Source organism: Colletotrichum phormii (assembly GCF_030913505.1).
Source record: "Colletotrichum phormii strain CBS 102054 chromosome Unknown BDP81scaffold_1, whole genome shotgun sequence".
Taxonomy (NCBI): Eukaryota; Fungi; Ascomycota; class Sordariomycetes; order Glomerellales; family Glomerellaceae; genus Colletotrichum; species Colletotrichum phormii.
This window is the reverse complement of record NW_026851443.1, coordinates 972,181-989,905: the sequence shown is the minus strand read 5'-3', so window position 1 is coordinate 989,905 and position 17,725 is coordinate 972,181. Positions and strand designations below refer to the sequence as shown.

At 54.3% G+C, this 17,725-nt stretch overlaps 9 protein-coding genes across 9 annotated transcripts; 3 read left to right on the top strand and 6 right to left on the bottom strand.

The window, feature by feature from the left end:
• The first annotated feature begins 491 nt into the window (after window positions 1-491).
• BDP81DRAFT_486448 (uncharacterized protein) lies at window positions 492-1,747 on the top strand. The gene is made up of 3 exons (XM_060595203.1): window positions 492-1,269; window positions 1,400-1,474; window positions 1,562-1,747. Exons 1-3 carry the CDS (start codon window positions 828-830, stop codon window positions 1,663-1,665), a joined length of 621 nt encoding a protein of 206 aa, XP_060451485.1. The 5' UTR covers window positions 492-827; the 3' UTR covers window positions 1,666-1,747.
• A 69-nt stretch (window positions 1,748-1,816) lies between these two features.
• BDP81DRAFT_307080 (uncharacterized protein) lies at window positions 1,817-2,915 on the bottom strand (the record flags this gene model as incomplete). Its single annotated transcript, XM_060583333.1, has 2 exons — window positions 1,817-2,468; window positions 2,569-2,915. 2 exons carry the CDS (start codon window positions 2,913-2,915, stop codon window positions 1,817-1,819), a joined length of 999 nt encoding a protein of 332 aa, XP_060451484.1.
• Window positions 2,916-3,307: 392 nt separating this feature from the next.
• On the bottom strand, window positions 3,308-5,092 carry BDP81DRAFT_412664 (proline oxidase). The gene has a single exon (XM_060589230.1). It carries the CDS (start codon window positions 5,060-5,062, stop codon window positions 3,716-3,718), a length of 1,347 nt encoding a protein of 448 aa, XP_060451483.1. The 5' UTR covers window positions 5,063-5,092; the 3' UTR covers window positions 3,308-3,715.
• Window positions 5,093-5,493: 401 nt separating this feature from the next.
• Window positions 5,494-6,948, bottom strand: BDP81DRAFT_337364 (mitochondrial carrier domain-containing protein). Its single transcript, XM_060585973.1, has 6 exons — window positions 6,788-6,948; window positions 6,715-6,726; window positions 6,512-6,612; window positions 6,421-6,456; window positions 5,716-6,359; window positions 5,494-5,633 (listed from the first exon to the last, which is right to left on the bottom strand). Exons 1-6 carry the CDS (start codon window positions 6,861-6,863, stop codon window positions 5,603-5,605), a joined length of 900 nt encoding a protein of 299 aa, XP_060451482.1. The 5' UTR covers window positions 6,864-6,948; the 3' UTR covers window positions 5,494-5,602.
• A 315-nt stretch (window positions 6,949-7,263) lies between these two features.
• BDP81DRAFT_456446 (delta 1-pyrroline-5-carboxylate dehydrogenase-like protein) lies at window positions 7,264-9,418 on the top strand (the record flags this gene model as incomplete). The annotated part of the gene is made up of 7 exons (XM_060593170.1): window positions 7,264-7,422; window positions 7,502-7,591; window positions 7,681-7,979; window positions 8,053-8,121; window positions 8,202-8,694; window positions 8,725-9,299; window positions 9,370-9,418. 7 exons carry the CDS (start codon window positions 7,264-7,266, stop codon window positions 9,416-9,418), a joined length of 1,734 nt encoding a protein of 577 aa, XP_060451481.1.
• BDP81DRAFT_456438 (fungal-specific transcription factor domain-containing protein) lies at window positions 9,415-11,709 on the bottom strand (the record flags this gene model as incomplete). The annotated part of the gene is made up of 5 exons (XM_060593169.1): window positions 9,415-9,684; window positions 9,844-10,399; window positions 10,456-10,623; window positions 10,685-11,005; window positions 11,036-11,709. 5 exons carry the CDS (start codon window positions 11,707-11,709, stop codon window positions 9,415-9,417), a joined length of 1,989 nt encoding a protein of 662 aa, XP_060451480.1.
• An 802-nt stretch (window positions 11,710-12,511) lies between these two features.
• BDP81DRAFT_456437 (phosphoserine aminotransferase) lies at window positions 12,512-13,851 on the bottom strand (the record flags this gene model as incomplete). The annotated part of the gene is made up of 2 exons (XM_060593168.1): window positions 12,512-12,881; window positions 12,947-13,851. 2 exons carry the CDS (start codon window positions 13,849-13,851, stop codon window positions 12,512-12,514), a joined length of 1,275 nt encoding a protein of 424 aa, XP_060451479.1.
• Window positions 13,852-14,680: 829 nt separating this feature from the next.
• On the top strand, window positions 14,681-16,331 carry BDP81DRAFT_3946 (short chain dehydrogenase/reductase). Its single transcript, XM_060587982.1, has 4 exons — window positions 14,681-14,812; window positions 14,903-14,997; window positions 15,082-15,405; window positions 15,467-16,331. Exons 2-4 carry the CDS (start codon window positions 14,934-14,936, stop codon window positions 16,213-16,215), a joined length of 1,137 nt encoding a protein of 378 aa, XP_060451478.1. The 5' UTR covers window positions 14,681-14,812; window positions 14,903-14,933; the 3' UTR covers window positions 16,216-16,331.
• Window positions 16,332-16,447: 116 nt separating this feature from the next.
• On the bottom strand, window positions 16,448-17,445 carry BDP81DRAFT_388366 (uncharacterized protein; the record flags this gene model as incomplete). The annotated part of the gene is made up of 2 exons (XM_060587110.1): window positions 16,448-16,941; window positions 17,007-17,445. 2 exons carry the CDS (start codon window positions 17,443-17,445, stop codon window positions 16,448-16,450), a joined length of 933 nt encoding a protein of 310 aa, XP_060451477.1.
• Window positions 17,446-17,725: the final 280 nt, after the last annotated feature.

The following is a 17,725-nucleotide window of genomic DNA, read 5'->3' as shown; positions in this document are numbered from 1 at the left end:
TTGCGACTCTTTGTCTTTTGTTTTGATTTGAAACTCGCAAGGGCAATGTCGAACAAAAAAAAGGGACTTGAGCGGTTACGACTGGGTTGGGTTCGGGGTATGCATATCTCGGCGTTTTCTTTTCTACCGGCTTTTTGTGTCTTCTTCTCTTGTGTGTATTTGGGAAACCTGGGTATCGATCGGTTGGAGGTCTTCGTCACGGCTGTGGGAGTTTTTTTCTCTAATGTACGATACATAATGGGAATCATGCATGTCCAGGCTAGGATGGTTCTGTAACATAAAAGTTTTACGCGAAAATGCTGTCAATGAAGTACATGATGTTCATTTTTAGTTGTGCCAAAAATTCGTCTTGATCGTGTGAGTGATGAAGTGAGTGAGGTCGGTGGTGTGTTGGGTGTTGCAGCAATAAGGTAGGCAGGCACTGTGTTTGCCTGCCGCATGGGCTATCCGCACTTGCTCTTATCGATAACTACCTTATTGCGTGCGGTGCCTGGACGACCTCAACCTCCAAATGTAAACAGAGGGGGCGGCCTGCAACGTGGACGGCGCATCTCAACCTCAAGCCCCATACCTAAACATCCGCGATCCAACCTATTTGGGAAGAATCAACATCCAACATCCTTGTCTTATTTTACGCATTGAGATTTTGAGTCGTACAGCAGTACTACGCTAACCCACCCACGTTGACAACCGAAAACCGGGAGAGGGAAGTATCAAAAACAAGAAGAACGGAGATAAGCCGACATTGAAACACCAAACACAGCACATTCGAACAACAGTTACAGAAGCCAAGGAAAGCCAGGGAGGAAGGTTTGACGGGAAAAAAAATGGCAGACAGAGCTTCGAGACCGGTGGTACCTCCGCCCAGCGCGCCGCGACGAGCGGTCCGGCGCAATCTGTTCCAGGGCCTCACGAGGCGGGCGACGGGGACGACGGGGACGACGACGGGGCAGACCATGCCTTCGACGGCCGGCGGCGCGGGCGGGGTGGCATCAGTATCCGCCTCTGCTGGTGCGGCGATGGAGACTGGAGGAGGAGGACCCGGCAACGGCGTCGGCGGTTCCTCGACGGTTGGTAATGGCCACGCAGGCGAGACGCTCCGCCTCGACGTCGACGTTCTCTCTGACGGCGGGCCGCCGTCGGCAATGGGACCCGTGGAGATTGTGGTGCGCGACGAGCACGGCGAGATTGAGCTTGGAGAGCTGCCGACGCTGGTGTTTGACGAGGCTGATGAGGCTGCTGCTATGGATGATCGGGAGGAGAGCAAGAGTAAGTTTTTATGCTGCTTATTACTTCATGATTCTTGTTCATATCTATATTCTTGTTCTTTTCTTTTTTCCTGATTACGTTGAAGGGGGTATTGATTTTCATGTGTAATGCTAACTATGCTTTTTTATAGAAGAGCGGCAGCGGCTCGCAGAGGCGGTGAAGCAGCATCAGGTCAACCATACCGCCGTCCGTGAACAGCCTGAAGGTGAGTCCTCCCCTGTCCGAGACAGTTCTGTGTCCAACTCTCCATTGGAGGAAAGGGGGGTTTCTAATCCGCTCCTGTGTTATGTAGAGCTTCTCGAAGCCGTCAAAGCCAGTTTACGAGCCAAGGTCGCGGCTCTCGCCGACGACAATTGGATGTACGAAGCTGAGCCGGAGCTGCCCCGTGGCTTCTGAACACGATGCCTCGCCAATTTCCAACGACTGGACATCCCGGTTGTTGCCTCCACGACTATTATTGACACATATTTTTCAACGTCTGGTTCATTACGAGCGTGCTCTTACGCACGACGGGCATCTGCGCCGAATCGACGGAAAACAACATCATCTAATCCAAGCCCTCAGCCGCGGGGGCTTCCACCCGTCTCGTCGCGGGGCGTCTCTGCTGAGGGGCGCCACCACCACCGGCACCACCAAACAGACTGCCCATCATGTCCATGAGCGGATTGCTCTGCCTCGGGCGCGAGATGCCAAAGTACATTTCGGCAATGATCTCGAGCGCCTCGCTCCACGCGCTGACCTCGGAAATGTTGGACGAGTACTTTGCCAGGAGCTGCTTGTAAGCGTCCGGGGCGCCGCGCTGGATCGCCAGCAGGAGCAGGCCGAGGAAGTTGAGGAGGGGCAGGCCGGGGAAGATGCGCAGGTCGGCGCTGTTGCTGCTGACGTCCTGGACGCCGAGGCCCTTGTTGTCTTCGCTGAGGGAGGAGGCAAAGAGGCGGTAGCAGGTGTTTGCGGCGCGGACGTTGCCGACGAGGAGGTAGGGGAAGATGGCGCGGGCGGCGTAGAGGGGCGCCGTGTGCGAGTCGTCCTCCTTGTACCAGACGTATTCCATCTTTGCGAGCACTTCGGCCGAGTCCTTTGTTCCTAGCACCAGGTGTCGTTCCGCCTCGTAGGCGTCGTGTTCTTCGGCGTAGAGGGATCCGGCAACGTGGTGGAAGTCGGCATCGCCGGCGGGGTACTCGCCGAACTTTGATGACCATCTGTAGCAGAGAGAACGCCCATAGTCAGAAAACAAACTGATCGTCTTTCCCTCCGCTGTACACTGCGCACAAACAACAGACAAAGAGGTTTGTTACTCACGCAATAATCTCTCCGATAAACTTCTTCCTCGTCGGCTCCTGGGCCGCAAACAGGCGCAGGAGGGTGAGCAGTTTGCCCTTGTTAGCGGCGTCGGGCTTGAGCTCGGCCTGCTTGAAGACATCAACCAGCATGACGGCCAAATCGCCACCGCTGCCGCCCTGTTTGGCCTTTAGCAGGGACTGTGCGACATTGTAGAGGATATCGGTGGCGGCGGGCCAATTTGCGGCCTTGATGTAGCGGGCGGCGACGACGCGGGTCTGCTGCTGGGCCTCGTAGAACTGGCCTTCGCCGATGCGGGCTTGGAGCCGCGTGATGATCTTTTCAATCTTGTCTCCTTTGGCTGCCATTTTGTGAGAGTCTGTCGGAAGTGTTGTTTGTATGTCGACTTTCAAAAGGGTGGGGGCGGTCGGGGTGAGAGGTATGATGGGATCTGAGGGCGCTGTTTAGATGTGACGATGTCGTTTTGTAGCTTGCGCGGTGGCTTTGGGTGTTGGGATGGTGGGGCTTGGTGGCAGGTACCTCCTCCAGGCTGTGAATAGAGGTACCTCAGCCCCTCGTTTGGAGGGAGCTTCGGTTCCATTCTGTCATTCTCTCGGATAAAGCACGGGTAATGAGAGCTCTCGAGCCGGGGGATGAGATCCCTGGTCGAGGCACTGACCACTACTTTATTTACAAAGCCTGTCTTTCTTAAGTTCAACTGGTTGTTTTGAACCATGGCTGAGGTGCGTTAACTGATCGGTTCGTGAATATCCTCCCCGTTCTTCCAAGCCAGCCCAGTGAGAAAACTCCAGGTCGAGAACCAGTCCGACTTCATGACGGTGGTGCACGGGTATGCCATTGTGTTTATTAGTAGATTAGAAATCATACAGCACGACCTTATCATTATTTAACCTCGTAGTCAGTTGTAACACAAGACAGACAAACGATAGGAGAGAGTAAGGAATTTTTTCGTCTCAGTCTACCTTACAACAGGAGTGTGGCACAGCGATTTTGATTTCTATCATCTCTATTATGATCAGTTAGAACTCGTAAGCCTCCTCCACAATTCTCTCTTCAACGCAATAAATTCCGACTTTGTACGGGACACAGCATCCCCGTTCTCTACCGCCCGCCGCAAGAGATACGACGTGCAATCACCAAGAGAGCCCTAGCTTAAGCACTTGTAGACCTCTATAGGGGCATCACCTCCTGAGCCCTTTGCCTTGGTGCCCTGGTCTGCGAGTTGCAGCAAACTGAAGCTGACTTCATCAGCCATGCCCAGAAGCTGCCCATACTGAATCTTGATTAAGGGCCTCCCTTTCTTGGCGCGAGTTTGTTGCAGCTCGTTGGCCTTCAACACACTGTTCTTGTTGTGCGTTGCAAGGAATAACTCGACGCTCGGGAAAGACTTCCCATCCGGCATGCCAAAGTCTTTGTACGCTTGTGACAACAGCCCTCGTGCAATAGAGTCATAAGAATCATCTGTAGCTTCCTTGGTATCGTTGATCAGATGCCGCGGCTCCGAGCTTATATAGGCACCGCGGACCAGTTTGATGCCGAGGACGAAATCGTCCTTTTGAGCTAACGCCATGTGCTGGGCCAGGGTATCTGGCGTGCTCTTCAAATAGGCTTGGTAGGTGTTGAAGACGACGGCCCCTCTTCTCTTTGTGTTAAAGCGGCGCATGAGTTCCATTGCTACTGTATCAATTCCAGGCTGTACTGATATTTGCTCAGCGTCCATGAATATGCGTGCTCCGCGCTCCACTGCGCGAGAGCACACTTCTGAAAGGGCTGACTCCATCTGCGCCGGGAGTGGCTTTCTCGACGCGAGCGCCTCTGAAACGGCGGCACCGGCACCAGTCAGTCGGAGGAAAAGGTTAGCAAATAATGAAATTCGACGGTGATGTATCGGGGACGCCAACTTGAGGGCCAAGATGTCTCCTCCACTGAGCATATCCGCCGTTTCCAAGACACCCTCACGCCAGGCGTCGATCCCAGCATCGAATCCGATTTCTGAAACGGAATATTTCTCCCTCAATCCTCGGCCGCTCTCTTCCTCTGTCGTGTTGTCGACCACAATCTCGCGAGCATAAGTAAGGATGGCTCCCCGAAAACCCATCCGCTTGATCTCCGCAATCGTCGACGTCACCTCCTGTCGGTTCTCGCCGGCGCAGAAGTGGTTGTACATGGTCTTTTTTAGTATAGTGTGCAGTAGAGGGTTTCTCTGCACATCAAAGATCCGGCTTCGGTGTGAGCCGTTGAGGAATTTCAAAATGGCCAGAGACGGGCCCAGCAAGATCTGATGGGAAGAAATGGTCGCCACCAACAGAGACCGTAACAGAATCTTCAGGGGTAACTTGGAATGTGGCGGCAGTGTTTCCGGCGTCTTTGGAGCAGACGATATGTATCGAGACTGTGAGCGTGTAAGAGATGCATTGCGGGCGTGATGAATGGCTGAAACTCGCTGGCTTAACAGGGCCAAAAATCGCTGGCTATTGGGATTCGCGGGAGGCATTGCTGCGCTGTCCGGATTCGAGATGATGGTTGTGTGAACCACTCAAAGTTTCATTGGAGAGATGGCAGATGAAGCGTATTTGAATAACTCCGTCATCTTGCATCTAGATGCACCAACCCCTCTTGACTTCGTCGGGTGAGGTCTTACAACAATGTGCACCGTAGCCGATTTCGGGCACTGTGTCACCGGCAACGCTTTCCATTTTGATCAGACGGCGCTCTCGCCGAACACGGCTCTCAGGAAGCGGAGTGCATTCTATGATGATAATTATATGCAGAGTCAGTCGAGGAGTTAATTTACATCTGGGGATTGAGACCTCATGGAAAGAATGATCCAAAGGCGAACGGCACATATTAGATAAGAAATGGGTATACACGAAATGTCTCACGGGGCAGCGGAATAATACGGGAATTTAGAAGCAATCTTCAGTGCTTCGAGCCTTTAAGGGTGTTTATTATCCAGAAGTTATAAAAGTCGCAACATATCATCTTCGAATATGATGTATCTTTATCCCATGGGGCATGTCTAGGTTGAGATGTCTCAACTGAGAGCCCCCCTTACAAGTTCAGCCCTTGCAAGTGAGTGTTAGTCAATACCCAATAGTGCATAATAACACCTATTTCAAAACGATGAAGCCGAGTGAGAACACTTACGTTGCAAAAGTCCCAGCAGAAACGGGCATCGCCCTCAACAGCGCCGGAACAAGTCCTCGAAACAGTCCCCGAAACCGACCATCTCTCCAAGTCTGACGGAAAGCGTCTCTCATAGTCAAGTACTTCTGCTCACTTCCAAACCCATCACTCTGCATCTTGCTCTTGATCACATCAAGCGGGTGACTCCCAAGCCACAGCGCCTCGCCCGCAAGGCCTCCGCAAACCGCAATCTTCCAGCTAGCTAGATCTCGTCTATCCTTGATGCCTTCCCTCGCCATCGCCATGCTCAGGACCCCCTCATACGCGGCAAACCAGATGCCGTACCCGTGGAACTCTCTGAGAAGAGTAACGACCTGCCCGCGGTACAGGCCCTTGATGCCGGAGTGCTGTGTGATCTTGCGCACGCAGTCCCAGGGGCCAGAGTATAGGCGCGCCGCGCTGCTGGGTTGTGTCTGGAGCCTGATGCGGACGTGTTCGATCGGTCCGGAGATGATGCTGTTGGTTAGGCCGGCGACTCCTCCTACGAGGTAGAAATCAGAAAGAGAGAGTGATTTGCTACTCGCTTTCGCGTCGGCTGGAACGATCCCGCGAAACTCCTCAAGTCGGCGGCGGAAGAATTGGAAAGCGCCGAATTGTATACTGACCTAGTCGAAGTTGGACACGTTCAGACTACAGTTCGTGTCTCAGATGGGGCTTGTAACTTACACAAGCACCGAAACCTAGTAACGGAGCAAGAGTACCCTGAACATTGAGGGTCAACTTCTGATTTCCTGGACTAGAGGTTGTCAAAGCTGACCTTATAAAAGGCTAAGGGCCCTTCTTTGGCCCAGATGCTGCGGACTAGACCTAAGGCATTGCCTCCTCCGTCTTGGGTTTGAAGGCGCACTTTGACGAGGTCTGCGATTCTTGGGTAAGTAATTGAACTTGTTACACGGCCTCGTGTTGTTTTGAAAAAGGCTTTGTTTAGTAAAGAGGGAGAATGGAGAGCATTAGGCTTACCGAAAGGTTGGCCTGCGCAAGGTAGTGTTAGCTAATTTCCTTCTCATAAGACTCATGATGATGTGTGACATACCTATCAAAACTTGTGCTACACCTCCTGCGGCTCCCGAGGTTATATCCTTGACGGAATCCAAGGCCGTGGTACCCATGGTAAGGACTGAAGGTCCTAACGAAGGGACTAGACTAGAAAACCCTAATCGCTTTGATGATTCAAACAAAAAGAGACTCACGGTGGAAGTAAATTGCGAATCAACATTGGGCAAATACTCTTGGACATGGAATTCCCCCGCTGGTAGCATGCATCCAGATAAGAAGAAGCGGTGGGGTGCCGTTCCGGTCAACGGACCGGCTGCCGGCACTGACGCTTGGTCAAATTGCCGACCTCAACGGCAATGTGCCACGAGTGTCGGCAACGGCATCGCGATGCCGGAGCTCTAGATTGCAGCCTCCAAGACATATAAATGTAGTTCTCGGGTTTAATTCCGTGTTGGTCTTATTCGAACCTTAGTTCTTTTTCTCAACCAGCTAAAAAGCTACTGGCATATCACGATGTCCGTCTCTTTAGTACGAGGTCTCTCGACCCCTTTTCAAAAGGCAGGCCGACTTACAGTGTCACCCACTCTCTTGAGAGTCATCTCTCGGCCTCTCGATAGAAGCATCAGGGGTTTTGGCACATTCAAGGCACCTCCAGTCCGCAACGAGCCCAATGTGAGTATTCCACAGTGAAACACAACCACGATATGTTGACAGCAACTAACACGGTAACCTCAAGCCGTGATACAGCAAGGGCTCAGTCGAGCGTCAAAAGCTCCAAGATGCGATTTCCCGGCTGAAGAGCAGCCTTCCCATTCGAGTCCCCTCCTTGGCACCTGAAATCGTAAGTGGCATCTTTACCCCTAATTTGCAATACCTAGGTGCCTCCACTGTTTTCCGCTCATGAGCTAACATGTTCTATCACCCCCAAAGACAAATGCAAAGTCCGTGTTGGCCAAACAATACCTGCCCAGCGATCACTCTGTCGCCTTGGCCGAACATGCCCAGACAACCCCCGAGCAGGTATCCATGGCCATTGATAGGGCACTAGAAGCCAAGCCCGCGTGGGAAAACACGTCTTTCAAGGACAGAGCTGCAGTGTTTCTCCGAGCGGCGGAGCTTATCGCGGGAAAGTACCGATACGACATCATGGCTGCGACGATGCTCGGGCAAGGGAAGAATATTTGGCAGGCGGAGATTGACTCAGCGGCTGAGAGCTGCGACTTTTTACGGTACGTTTGAGACAGAGGCTCCGAGTATCAAGCATTCAAGACAGCTTCGCTGACTGTAGCCGGGTCATGGCAGTTTCAATGTTCATTATGCAGCTCAGCTGTATAACCAGCAGAACACACTGACTGACGCTGGAATCATGAAGTAAGTTTCTCCTTGTCAGTCATAGTTTCCAAGGAGAGGAAAGCTTGATATCTCGTACACGAACTAACGGCATTGTCCAGCCGAACAGAATACCGGCCGCTAGAGGGCTTCGTCTACGCCATCAGCCCCTTCAACTTCACCGCCATCGGCGCCAACCTGACCGTCGCCCCCGCCATCATGGGCAACGTCGTCCTCTGGAAGCCCTCCGACTACGCCCTCTACTCGAGCTACCTCCTCCAAAAGATCTTTGAAGAGGCCGGCCTGTCCGCCAACGTGATCCAGTTCCTCCCCGGCGAGCCCGAGGCAATCACTTCGGCCGTCCTCGGCCACCCCCAATTCGCAGCGCTCCATTTCACCGGATCCACGGACGTCTTCCGTCAGCTGTACGGCAAGATCGGGGACGGCGTCGCCTCGGGCAGGTATGAGAGCTACCCGCGCTTGATCTGTGAGACGGGCGGCAAGAACTTCCACCTGGTGCACGGCAGCGCCGATGTTCGGAATGCCGTGGTGAATACTGTCCGGGACGCCTTTGAGTATCAGGGGCAAAAGTGCTCTGCGACGTCGCGTCTCTATGTTGCAGAGTCGATATGACCAGAGTTTAAGGATATGCTCCTGCGGGAAACGAAGGGCCTCAAGGTTGGCTCCCCTGAGCAAGTCGACAACTTCATCGGACCCGTCATCCACGAGCGTTCGTGGACAAAACTCCGAGACGTAATCGAAGAGGCCAAAAAGGACACTACGATCGAGCTGCTAGCCGGTGGTCACACGGACAACAACCAGGGCTGGTTCGTCTCACCGACCATCTTCCAGACCAACGACCCCCAGCACAAACTCATGAAGAATGAACTCTTTGGCCCGATCCTCACCGTCCACGTCTACCCCGACGCAAAGTACGCGGAAATTCTCCCCGTCATCGACTCCACGACGCAGTACGGATTGACGGGCGCCGTCTTCGCCCGCGATCAAAGCGCGATCGAGGCGGCGGAGAAGGGGTTGCGCCATGCGGCTGGAAACTTTTACGTCAACAGCAAGAGCAGCGGCGCTGTTGTCGGGCACCAGCCGTTTGGAGGCGGTCGTGCGAGCGGGACCAATGACAAGGCTACCAGCATCAATCTTTTGACGCGCTTTACCAGCATGAGGAGTATGAAAGAGGACTTTGTTGGCGCAGATACTGTCTTGTATCCTTCGAACGAAGCTTGGTTTGGCCTTTCTTGGCGTCTGTGCTACTCGCCGATAGATTCTGGCTAGATGTTTTTTCCCGGCTGCTGGTGTGGCTGTCGTTGTACACCTTACTTAAATGTCAAATGTAAAATCCAGCATGTCCATAACAGTGAGACCCATCAATTGCATGTGGTTCTCGGCGAAAGTGGCTGCAGGAAAATCAGTATCCAGACCCAGATCGAATGGTGACTCTTCTGGTAGCCCAGCCGCAGAAGTTGACAGAGCAGTGTCTTCGACCGCAAGTGTTTGGTTAGGTGTAGATGGGTTCCGAAGCTGGAGCAATGCAGCAGCTTCCTCCCACATTGGCGATGGGTCGTTTTGATCTCCAGCAGTCTGTGTAGTCTCTGAATGAGCACGAGACGATTGCCTGGTTGTGTTAGATCAATTTTTCTCTGTTCCAGATGTCTCCGCAGTCCTGTTCAACCAGTCTGTCCAGAGAAGGTATTCAGAAGCCTCTTGGTTGACACTCGCGTCGAAGTGTGTCGAGCCGAAGGGCCTGACCTTGGCCCGCGCCTCCTCGGCGATGGATATGAGTGCTTCCACAAAGCGAACTGCCAATCGACCAGCCATGTGCAAGTCAGCCATCCTCCGAAGACAGCGCAGACCAAAGGCGACTCGCGCTTCGTACGCCGAGTCTCGCTCCAGAATGCCGGTCAGAACCACAATGATTGTGGCTATGCTGCAACCCTGAAAGTCCGTAAAGGAGCTTGGGGCCATTCCAGAGTTGCTAGCGTCTTCGAGTATGTTCAGCATCTTCTTTGCCGCGATGCCACATGACTTAAATTGCCGGGTTACATCATCATCTTCGGTTGACTGAGGCTCCGGTATACCTGATGCAGCTGACCGTAAATGGCTCCGAATCTTTGACACTACAGACGTTTTCCCTATGGCTATCCAGGCGAAGTAGTAGTTCAAATAGAGGTGAAATACGGCGCGGTAGTATGGAGAGCGAGGCTCCACGGTTGATAGACGTAAGTTGGGAGGCAGAGATCGCTTACAGGCTTTTAGCGAAACTTCAAAGTCTTGTAAAGGAGGTTGCGAGTTGCTTGACCACGTACTAAACCATATGGAGTCAGCGAGAAGAACCGATAATGGGCAAAAAATTAAACTCACGCCGGCTCAATAAGAGTGTCAATGATCTTTACAAATCGCGCGTTGGCTACTTGGTGGTCCAGGTTATCAAAGCTTTGCAATGCATCAGTTGCTCGGCGCTGAGGCAGATGAGCTGTGATGACGTCTTGAGATATCGATCTCGGTCGATTGAGCTTGATTGTTAGGGTTCTACCAAAAGAACGTCAGCTTAGTCCCCTGATGGGAATTGTGTGCTAGCGAGACAACTGACCTTTCGAGAGAATAGATAGCCCACCACAATCTTCGTCTCATTTCCCTCTCATGGCTGTCAATTTCTGGTTCTTCTGATTCATGATGCAGCCCAAGAGCGAGAGCTTTCCTCAAGGCGAGACCCATGTACAGGTACGAGGCCCCTACCGCACTCGATGGCATGAGGTAGATCCCGAGGACGAACGCCGTTTTGACCGAGTACATGCTCACTCTATCCATGGTGTCCGCCATCAAGATTCGGGCATGGCCGCAAAACACCCGTCCAGGGTCATCCGTAGGAGCTGGAAGAGACCCCGATAGAGCGGATGGGCGGGCTCGCGGGCTCCAATGAGCTCCAAGGGCAAGAACTGACAGCAAAAGGCAGAGGAAGCTGGGATCCCGTCGGAGAGGTGAGCTCAAGTCGCTGTAGAACTCTTCCACGGCCAAGAAAGAAGGCTGATCAAAGTAGAAAAAACAGTCGGTTCCATGCTGGATAGAAAGTTTGCTCAGGAAGATAGCCAGCGACCTCGGCGGGAGGCTTTCGGTGGCTGCTTGCAGGCGAAGGGCTTCCGCAGACTGGTGAGAAGTGGTGGTTCGCGATGAGCGAGCTTCAAGTCTAGCAATCTCCCTCTCGGCGGGTGATGAATTTGGCTCGAGATAGAATACGGTCCTCAGTCTGGACAGGAAGCGTGGCCACATAAAGTTCTCAGGGGCGTCACTATCGGAGCAGAGATCCCGGCGTGATGTCTGTATGTTGTCCGGGACATCGGCAAGGGCGCCGGGGCTCGATCTGGGACCCAGGTCCGCGGAAGATTCGTCATAGTCTCTTATAGGTGACTGTAATACTCCTGGTGATGTACTAGAACGCTGCGTGACGAAGCTACAAGTATGTGAGCCCTGGAGACTTCGTTGGCATATACCCGACGCCGTCTCAATGCATTTGCTCTTGCGGGCCTTACAACGGGTACAGGCTCGGGGCGCCCGCTTCCGATCTTCGTCGGTGACTCTTCGACGACGGATCCTGCGGGATGAAGGTACCGGAGTCATTCCGGTGACCGAATCCGGCTCTTGTATAACCCAAAAGATAAGTTTGTAAAGGAAGAGTTGGCAAAGAGCCGTGAGATGGACATATTGCCGACAGTATGCACGGGCCACTTATGGCGCGCCGGGCCGATGTACAAGACTCATTCCCTCCTCCTTCAACTACCTACTTGCAATAGGGTCATTTCATCTTGGGGTTTTAATTTGTGAGGAACTGATGAAATCGGATGGAATTGAATGAAACACATATCTAATCGAATAGGATTCAATCCGGTAGTCTCGATATCCGGGTTAGCCGCCTAACCTTGAAGCTTTCTGAGGTTACTCAGCTCTTTGCCAGATGCCTCTTGTGAGTCTTCTGTGAAAGACGATACACTCCTTATAGCTTCAGTTGAATGACCTCAATACTGTAAATAAGGCGTTTCTATAAGATAACATTGAGTAGTACAGACCACCTACCATTTTTAGGATGGTGTTGTTGGATGTGGCACCAACCTAATGCGGCGATATGCGGAACTGGAATTCATTCAACCATTCACACACACACACACACACCTGCCCATCAAGGTAACGCTTGCCTTCCCGCCTGTCACAATCATCTCACCGAGGAAAAACCGTGTGTAATGTGAAGCCATCATACCCTGGCAGAACAATGTTGAATTAAATCATGGCTCCCTAAATATTCCCAATATGCTTTATTTTCATTTCCCAGTACCGTTCCCTCCCTTTTTTTGGTTCATGTATATTCTTACATGGTATCATTATATTGACGGTGTCGAAAAAAAGCCTCACACAAAACAACCCTCAACTAAGCCTTGGCGAAGGACTCGATGAACTTGGCCAGCTTCTGAGCACCCTCAAGAGAAATAGAGTTGTAGTTGCTAGCACGGATACCGCCGACGCTGCGGTGGCCCTTAAGGCCGGTGAGGCCCTGAGCCGTGGACTCCTTGAGGAAGGCCTTCTCCGTGGCGTCAGTGTCACCGTTCTTGGTGACACGGAAGCAGATGTTCATGCGCGAGCGGACGCTCTTGTCGGGGACGATGCGGTAGATGTCGGAGTGGGCCTCGAGGGCGGAGTAGATGAGAGAGGCCTTCTCATCAGCAATGGCCTCCTGGCCGTCGACCTTGTTTTCGAAAGTGCGGAGAAGCTTCTTGAGGACCTGACCGGCGATGTAGACGCTGCGACATGATGGTCAGTAGAGCGAAATAACAGAAATGTGGACAGTTGTGGGGAGATGACTCACTCAAAGATGCTCAATGTGTTGTACAAGCTGTTGTTCTTGGCAATGGTCTCGTATGAGAGAACGATGGGGGCGATAGGAAGACCGAGCTTGCGCATCAGCGCAGGTGAGGGCTGTGCGGCAAGAAGGCTCTTCTTGATGACAACGACAGTGATACCGGTCGAGCCAAGGTTCTTCTGGGCGCCGAAGAAGATGGCGCTGAAGTTCTTGACGGGGATGCGCCTTGAGAGGATGTTGGACGACATGTCCGCCACGACAATGGGGCCCTCGCCGTTCTCCTTGGGCGCCAGCGCACCAGGGAAGCCGTTGAACTCGACGCCGTCGACCGTCTCGTTGTCGCAGTAGTAGACCATGGCGGCGTCCTTGCTGAGCTTCCAGTCCTTCTGGTCGGGGATCTTGCCAAACTTGCCGTCGTTGATCTTGCGGGCGTCGGCGGCGACGTTGACGAATTCCGGGCCGAGCAGCCTCGCGGCCTCGGCGCTGGCCTTTTGACTCCAGCCTCCGGTGACGAGGTAGTCGAGCTTGAGCTTCTCGTCGACAATCTTGCGGAGCTCGGCGACAACCTTTTCGTCGTTCTCGTCGGTTGCACCGAGCTTGGCTAGCACGGCGTCACGCTGGCGGGCGATCCAGGCGCCGACAAAGTTGTAGACGGTGGCAGAGAACTCGCCGCTGCCGCCGGCCTGCATGAAGAGGACCTCGTAGTCGGAGGGGATGTCGAGGTAGGTGGCCAGGTCGGCCTTGGCCTCTTCGATGATCTTGGTGGCGATCTCGCTGCGGTGGGAGTGCTCTGCAATGCCCAGACCGGTGCCGTTGAAGTCGAGGAGGGCCTGGGAGGCCGTCTCGAGGACGTCGGTGGGCAGCAGCGCGGGGCCGGCGCCGAAGTAGGTGATGTCGGCGCGGGAGGGCATTTTGGGCGGAGCGGTTTCTCTGGCGGTTTCAGTTGGAATTGGGAGAATTGGGTTTAGGCGAAACTCGAACAATTGACAGGCACAAGAAATAATCGAGGCGGAGAATCGAATGGTAGATCAATTTGATTTATGTAGGGCTGAGACTGGTTCTAATGAGTCACGGAAGACGGAGTTGCGGTGGTGCCAGAAAAAAAAAGTTGCTATTCCAGACGAGTAACCCCGCCAAAATGCGGAAGAGACACCGGTGTCGGAAACAACGACAGCCAAAAAAAAAAATGACGTGAGTGGATGGAGGGGTCGTTCCCCGGATTCTAGCGTGGGGATGCCGCTGGAATCGCTGTGGCCCGAGGTGGGGCCCGGGCCTCTATGGCTCGCTTCGGCCACTGCATTCGCATTGCGAGAAAGCACTGGACCAGTGGATAGTGGACGCTGCACCTCATGCGCAAGGTGGGCGGGGTACCAGGTAAGGTAAGGCAAGGCAAGGTAAGGTAAGGTAGGTAGGTACCTTCTAGCTTGGGGGGCCTTGGGGGCCTTTCTTCCCCCCTACCCTCGTCACGGAGGTCACCCGTGCCCCTCGACAGGGGTGTGAGATAGAGATTGGGCTGGAACGGCAGTCATCCACTGCCGTGTTTCTCTCAACCCCATCAACAAATTGATCAACTACCACGATTGCCCACGCCCCCCTTCCCCTCGATCGACGCCCTCTGCAGACTACACCCAGGGAATGCGACCTTAATGGCACGTCTAGCCGTTCCCGAACGTGCCCCCTTGTGATTGAGATCGCCGTATCAGCCTCTTCTTGGGAAGCTGTTAATAAGATAATGTATTAATATCCCTCCCCCTTCTCGTCACTCTTCCTGCCACTCGCTTGATTTGATGCAGGTGTCTCCCACTCTCTCAAAGATTGACCTACACAAACTTCCCCCTACGTATCCACCGCTTTCGATATCCCGTACATCACGTACATCGACCTGCAGCTTCTTCATTTGTCCCTCTCTACATGTGTAGTACCACTTCGTCTTCGCTTCCTGTACTGATTCGCGTGTTCAAGGGACGAGGATTTGTCAGAAGTGCCGCCGGGCATGGCGGACCGCAAGGGGGCGGACGCCGCGAAGCATTTCCATTCCATTCCCGTGGCGTCTTTCCGTGAGTATCTCACCTCCCCTCACTAACAGCACGGCGTTTCCTTGGCAGCGCACACTCTTGGCTAATACGCCCCTCCCTCCTCAGCTACGCACAACTCGCCGAGGACGTGGTTCTTGACTACAGCCCTCTCGCCGCTCATCATCAGGCTCATCAGACTGCTCCTGGGCCACGGTGACTATGTCGTCGCCTGTCTGCCGCCAAGCGAGATTGAGGACGACGGCCGCAGCGCCGAGTTTAGAGAGTTGATCAACGAGTGTAAGAGCAACCGTAAGGACCGCGAAGGGTGGAAGGATAGGATACGTGGTATCCGATGCGATGGGCGGGTCATGGGCCAGTGCGGCGCCGCCGTGGCGGAGGCCGTTCAGGTGTTTGGCAGGATCGACATCCTCTTATGCTGCAAATCTGAAGGTATCTCACGGCGAGCCCTCTTTTTGATGTGAACAGTACAATGCTGACAACCCCTCGATAGCCGTCGTAGGGAGCGTAGAGGAGCTATCCACGAATCCTCTAACACAAAACCTAGTCCGCGACCAGTTTGAGACAATCTTCTTCTCACAGGTCAACTTCATCAAGGCCGCCCTGCCACTCCTACGCTCACAGCACACGGGACACATCATCATCCTCTCCAGCACGGGCGGCCACATCGGCACGCCGGGGATGCCCATCTACACATCAGCCATCTGGGCCCTCGAAGGCTTCTGCGACTCGCTAGCCTATGAGATCGCTCCCTTCAATATCAAAGTTACCATCGTCCAGCCCAACAAGGAGATCCAGTCCCTCACCAACAAGATCATCTTCGCGCCCCAGCTGCCGTGGTACGACGCCGAGATCAACCCGGCGCCCAGTATCCGCGACATGCTCGGCAACGTCCTCAACATGAACCCGGACACCGCCGTGCCCGACCTCAACGAGACCGAGGACGTCCAGGTACGGTACCCGAAGCTGCCGCCCAGCGCCACGGATCGCCTCGTGCTGGAGACGGTGCACGCTCTGACGGCGATTGGCGGGCACGAGAACCCGCCAGCGAGACATATCGTCGGGTTTGAGGGCGCGACCGCGGTCAAGGAGAAGCTTAAGACGGTGACGGAGGAGCTTGAGGACTTTGTGGACGCGAGTCTCGCTGTTGACATATTCGATAGCGAGCTCAAGGCCGAGGCAACGGAGGGAAAGACGAGGGAATCTACACCACCCGCACCCGCGTCAACAGCATCAGACTGAGCCAGGTCATAGCTCGATATGAGGCAAGCATATCTACATGGACTCAGCTGCTGTGAATATCTTTCTTTCCTGTTCATCTATAGGTATCTCAAAAATAGTACAAGCGCAAAGCGTACCTGATGCTGTCCGATTCATGACAAAGTCGTGCTTTGTGTTGCCCCATTGATACTTCCGCCTTCTAGCAACCCTCAACCCCCCAAATACGAGTTTGCACAATCCCTCAAGAGGTAACTCATCTCCCAGGACTGAGCGGCCGGTTGAACCCACCCTGTCGGTTCATATACTGGCGATACTCCGTCTTCTTCTCCTTCCTCACAGTCCCGACATTATTCCCCGCAATCTTCTGGCCCTTTGTCGACCCGAACCCGCCAAAGCCAAGCATCGCCTGCATGGCCGCCATATCGTCATCCTCGACCTCGGGCTCAGGTTCGTCGTCGTCCTCCTCGCTTCGATCGTCCCGACCACCACCACCACCCGTCATCATCGGCGTGTCCCCGCCGCGCTCGCTGTCCCTCCCGCTATCGACGTACGGCGAGTCGTGCCGTCCGACCTTGAAGGACATGGTATGCTGCTGCTCCTTCTTCCCTCTCTGAACCGTGCGCGTGGGAAGTGACTCGGTGTATCCGCCGCCGCCCTGCTCGCGACGGGTTGCAGGCTGCGGCGGGCTGCCGCTCCGGCGTGGGGAGGCTGATCGTCTGCGGTCTCTGTTGTTGTCGCGCGGTGTACCTTTCGCACAAAAACGTCAGTCTCTGTTGCGCCAAATAAGGCCAAACGGATAAAATTAAACTTACTGCGTCCCTCATCATCATCACCAAACTGCCGCCTCGGAGGCCGCTCGTCCTCCGCCGCTGATGCCGCCGGCGGTTCATCATTGTCTCTGCGCCGCCTGCTGTCCCTTTCATCTCGGCCCTGCCAGCCACCGCGGTCTCTGCGCGGCGGCCTCGCGCCTCCATCGCGATCGTCGCGTCCCGGGCGGTGGTTACCGCTCTCGCGGTCTCTGGATCTGGGGCGGTGGTCTCTGTCGCGGCGGTCGCGGGATCGGGAGCGGTATCGCCTGGCGCCGTCGTCTCTCCTGTCGCGATCGTCTCGCCTGCCGCCGCCGCCGCCGTCGCGGTCTCTGTAGCTTTCGCGGTCTCGGTCTCCTCGAGGGCCTCCTCCTCCTCCTCCGCCGTGGCGACTGCGTCGGTCGGGCTCGTCCCAGGCCTGTCTGTTATCGCGTCCGCGACCCATTCTGCATGCAATGTTGGCCCTGGATACTTTGCGCTGAAAAAAGACGTAGGAAAAGAAGCTTGGCGGTGTGGGATTAAACTTGGGAAACAACGTCACTGTGAGGCTGAGGAAAAGTTGGGGACGGCAAGTCTTCAGATGATGTTCGGCAAGCACTGATGGCCTGAAGAAGTGCTTAATTGGGCAGAGTTTAAGCTTTCCGCCCCCAAACTTTTAGCGCGGGAGCCTTGCAGGAGTTCGGTGGTCGGACACGCTGGGCAAGCTCCACTGACTTTTACTGGAA

What these genes read in the sequence shown, in the direction of transcription:
- BDP81DRAFT_486448 (XM_060595203.1), top strand. Translation starts at nt 828, where the DNA reads ATGGCAGACAGAGCTTCGAGACCGGTGGTACCTCCGCCCAGCGCGCCG. An exon ending in TGATCGGGAGGAGAGCAAGA is followed by an intron (nt 1,270 to 1,399) that starts GTAAGTTTTTAT and finishes GCTTTTTTATAG; the next exon opens with AAGAGCGGCAGCGGCTCGCA. An exon ending in CGTCCGTGAACAGCCTGAAG is followed by an intron (nt 1,475 to 1,561) that starts GTGAGTCCTCCC and finishes TGTGTTATGTAG; the next exon opens with AGCTTCTCGAAGCCGTCAAA.
- BDP81DRAFT_3946 (XM_060587982.1), top strand. Translation starts at nt 14,934, where the DNA reads ATGGCGGACCGCAAGGGGGCGGACGCCGCGAAGCATTTCCATTCCATT. An exon ending in CATTCCCGTGGCGTCTTTCC is followed by an intron (nt 14,998 to 15,081) that starts GTGAGTATCTCA and finishes CTCCCTCCTCAG; the next exon opens with CTACGCACAACTCGCCGAGG. An exon ending in CTTATGCTGCAAATCTGAAG is followed by an intron (nt 15,406 to 15,466) that starts GTATCTCACGGC and finishes ACCCCTCGATAG; the next exon opens with CCGTCGTAGGGAGCGTAGAG.
- BDP81DRAFT_412664 (XM_060589230.1), bottom strand. Translation starts at nt 5,062, where the DNA reads ATGCCTCCCGCGAATCCCAATAGCCAGCGATTTTTGGCCCTGTTAAGC.
- BDP81DRAFT_337364 (XM_060585973.1), bottom strand. Translation starts at nt 6,863, where the DNA reads ATGGGTACCACGGCCTTGGATTCCGTCAAGGATATAACCTCGGGAGCC. An exon ending in GGCCCTTAGCCTTTTATAAG is followed by an intron (nt 6,457 to 6,511) that starts GTCAGCTTTGAC and finishes CTCAATGTTCAG; the next exon opens with GGTACTCTTGCTCCGTTACT. An exon ending in TCTGCTGGGACTTTTGCAAC is followed by an intron (nt 5,634 to 5,715) that starts GTAAGTGTTCTC and finishes CTCACTTGCAAG; the next exon opens with GGCTGAACTTGTAAGGGGGG.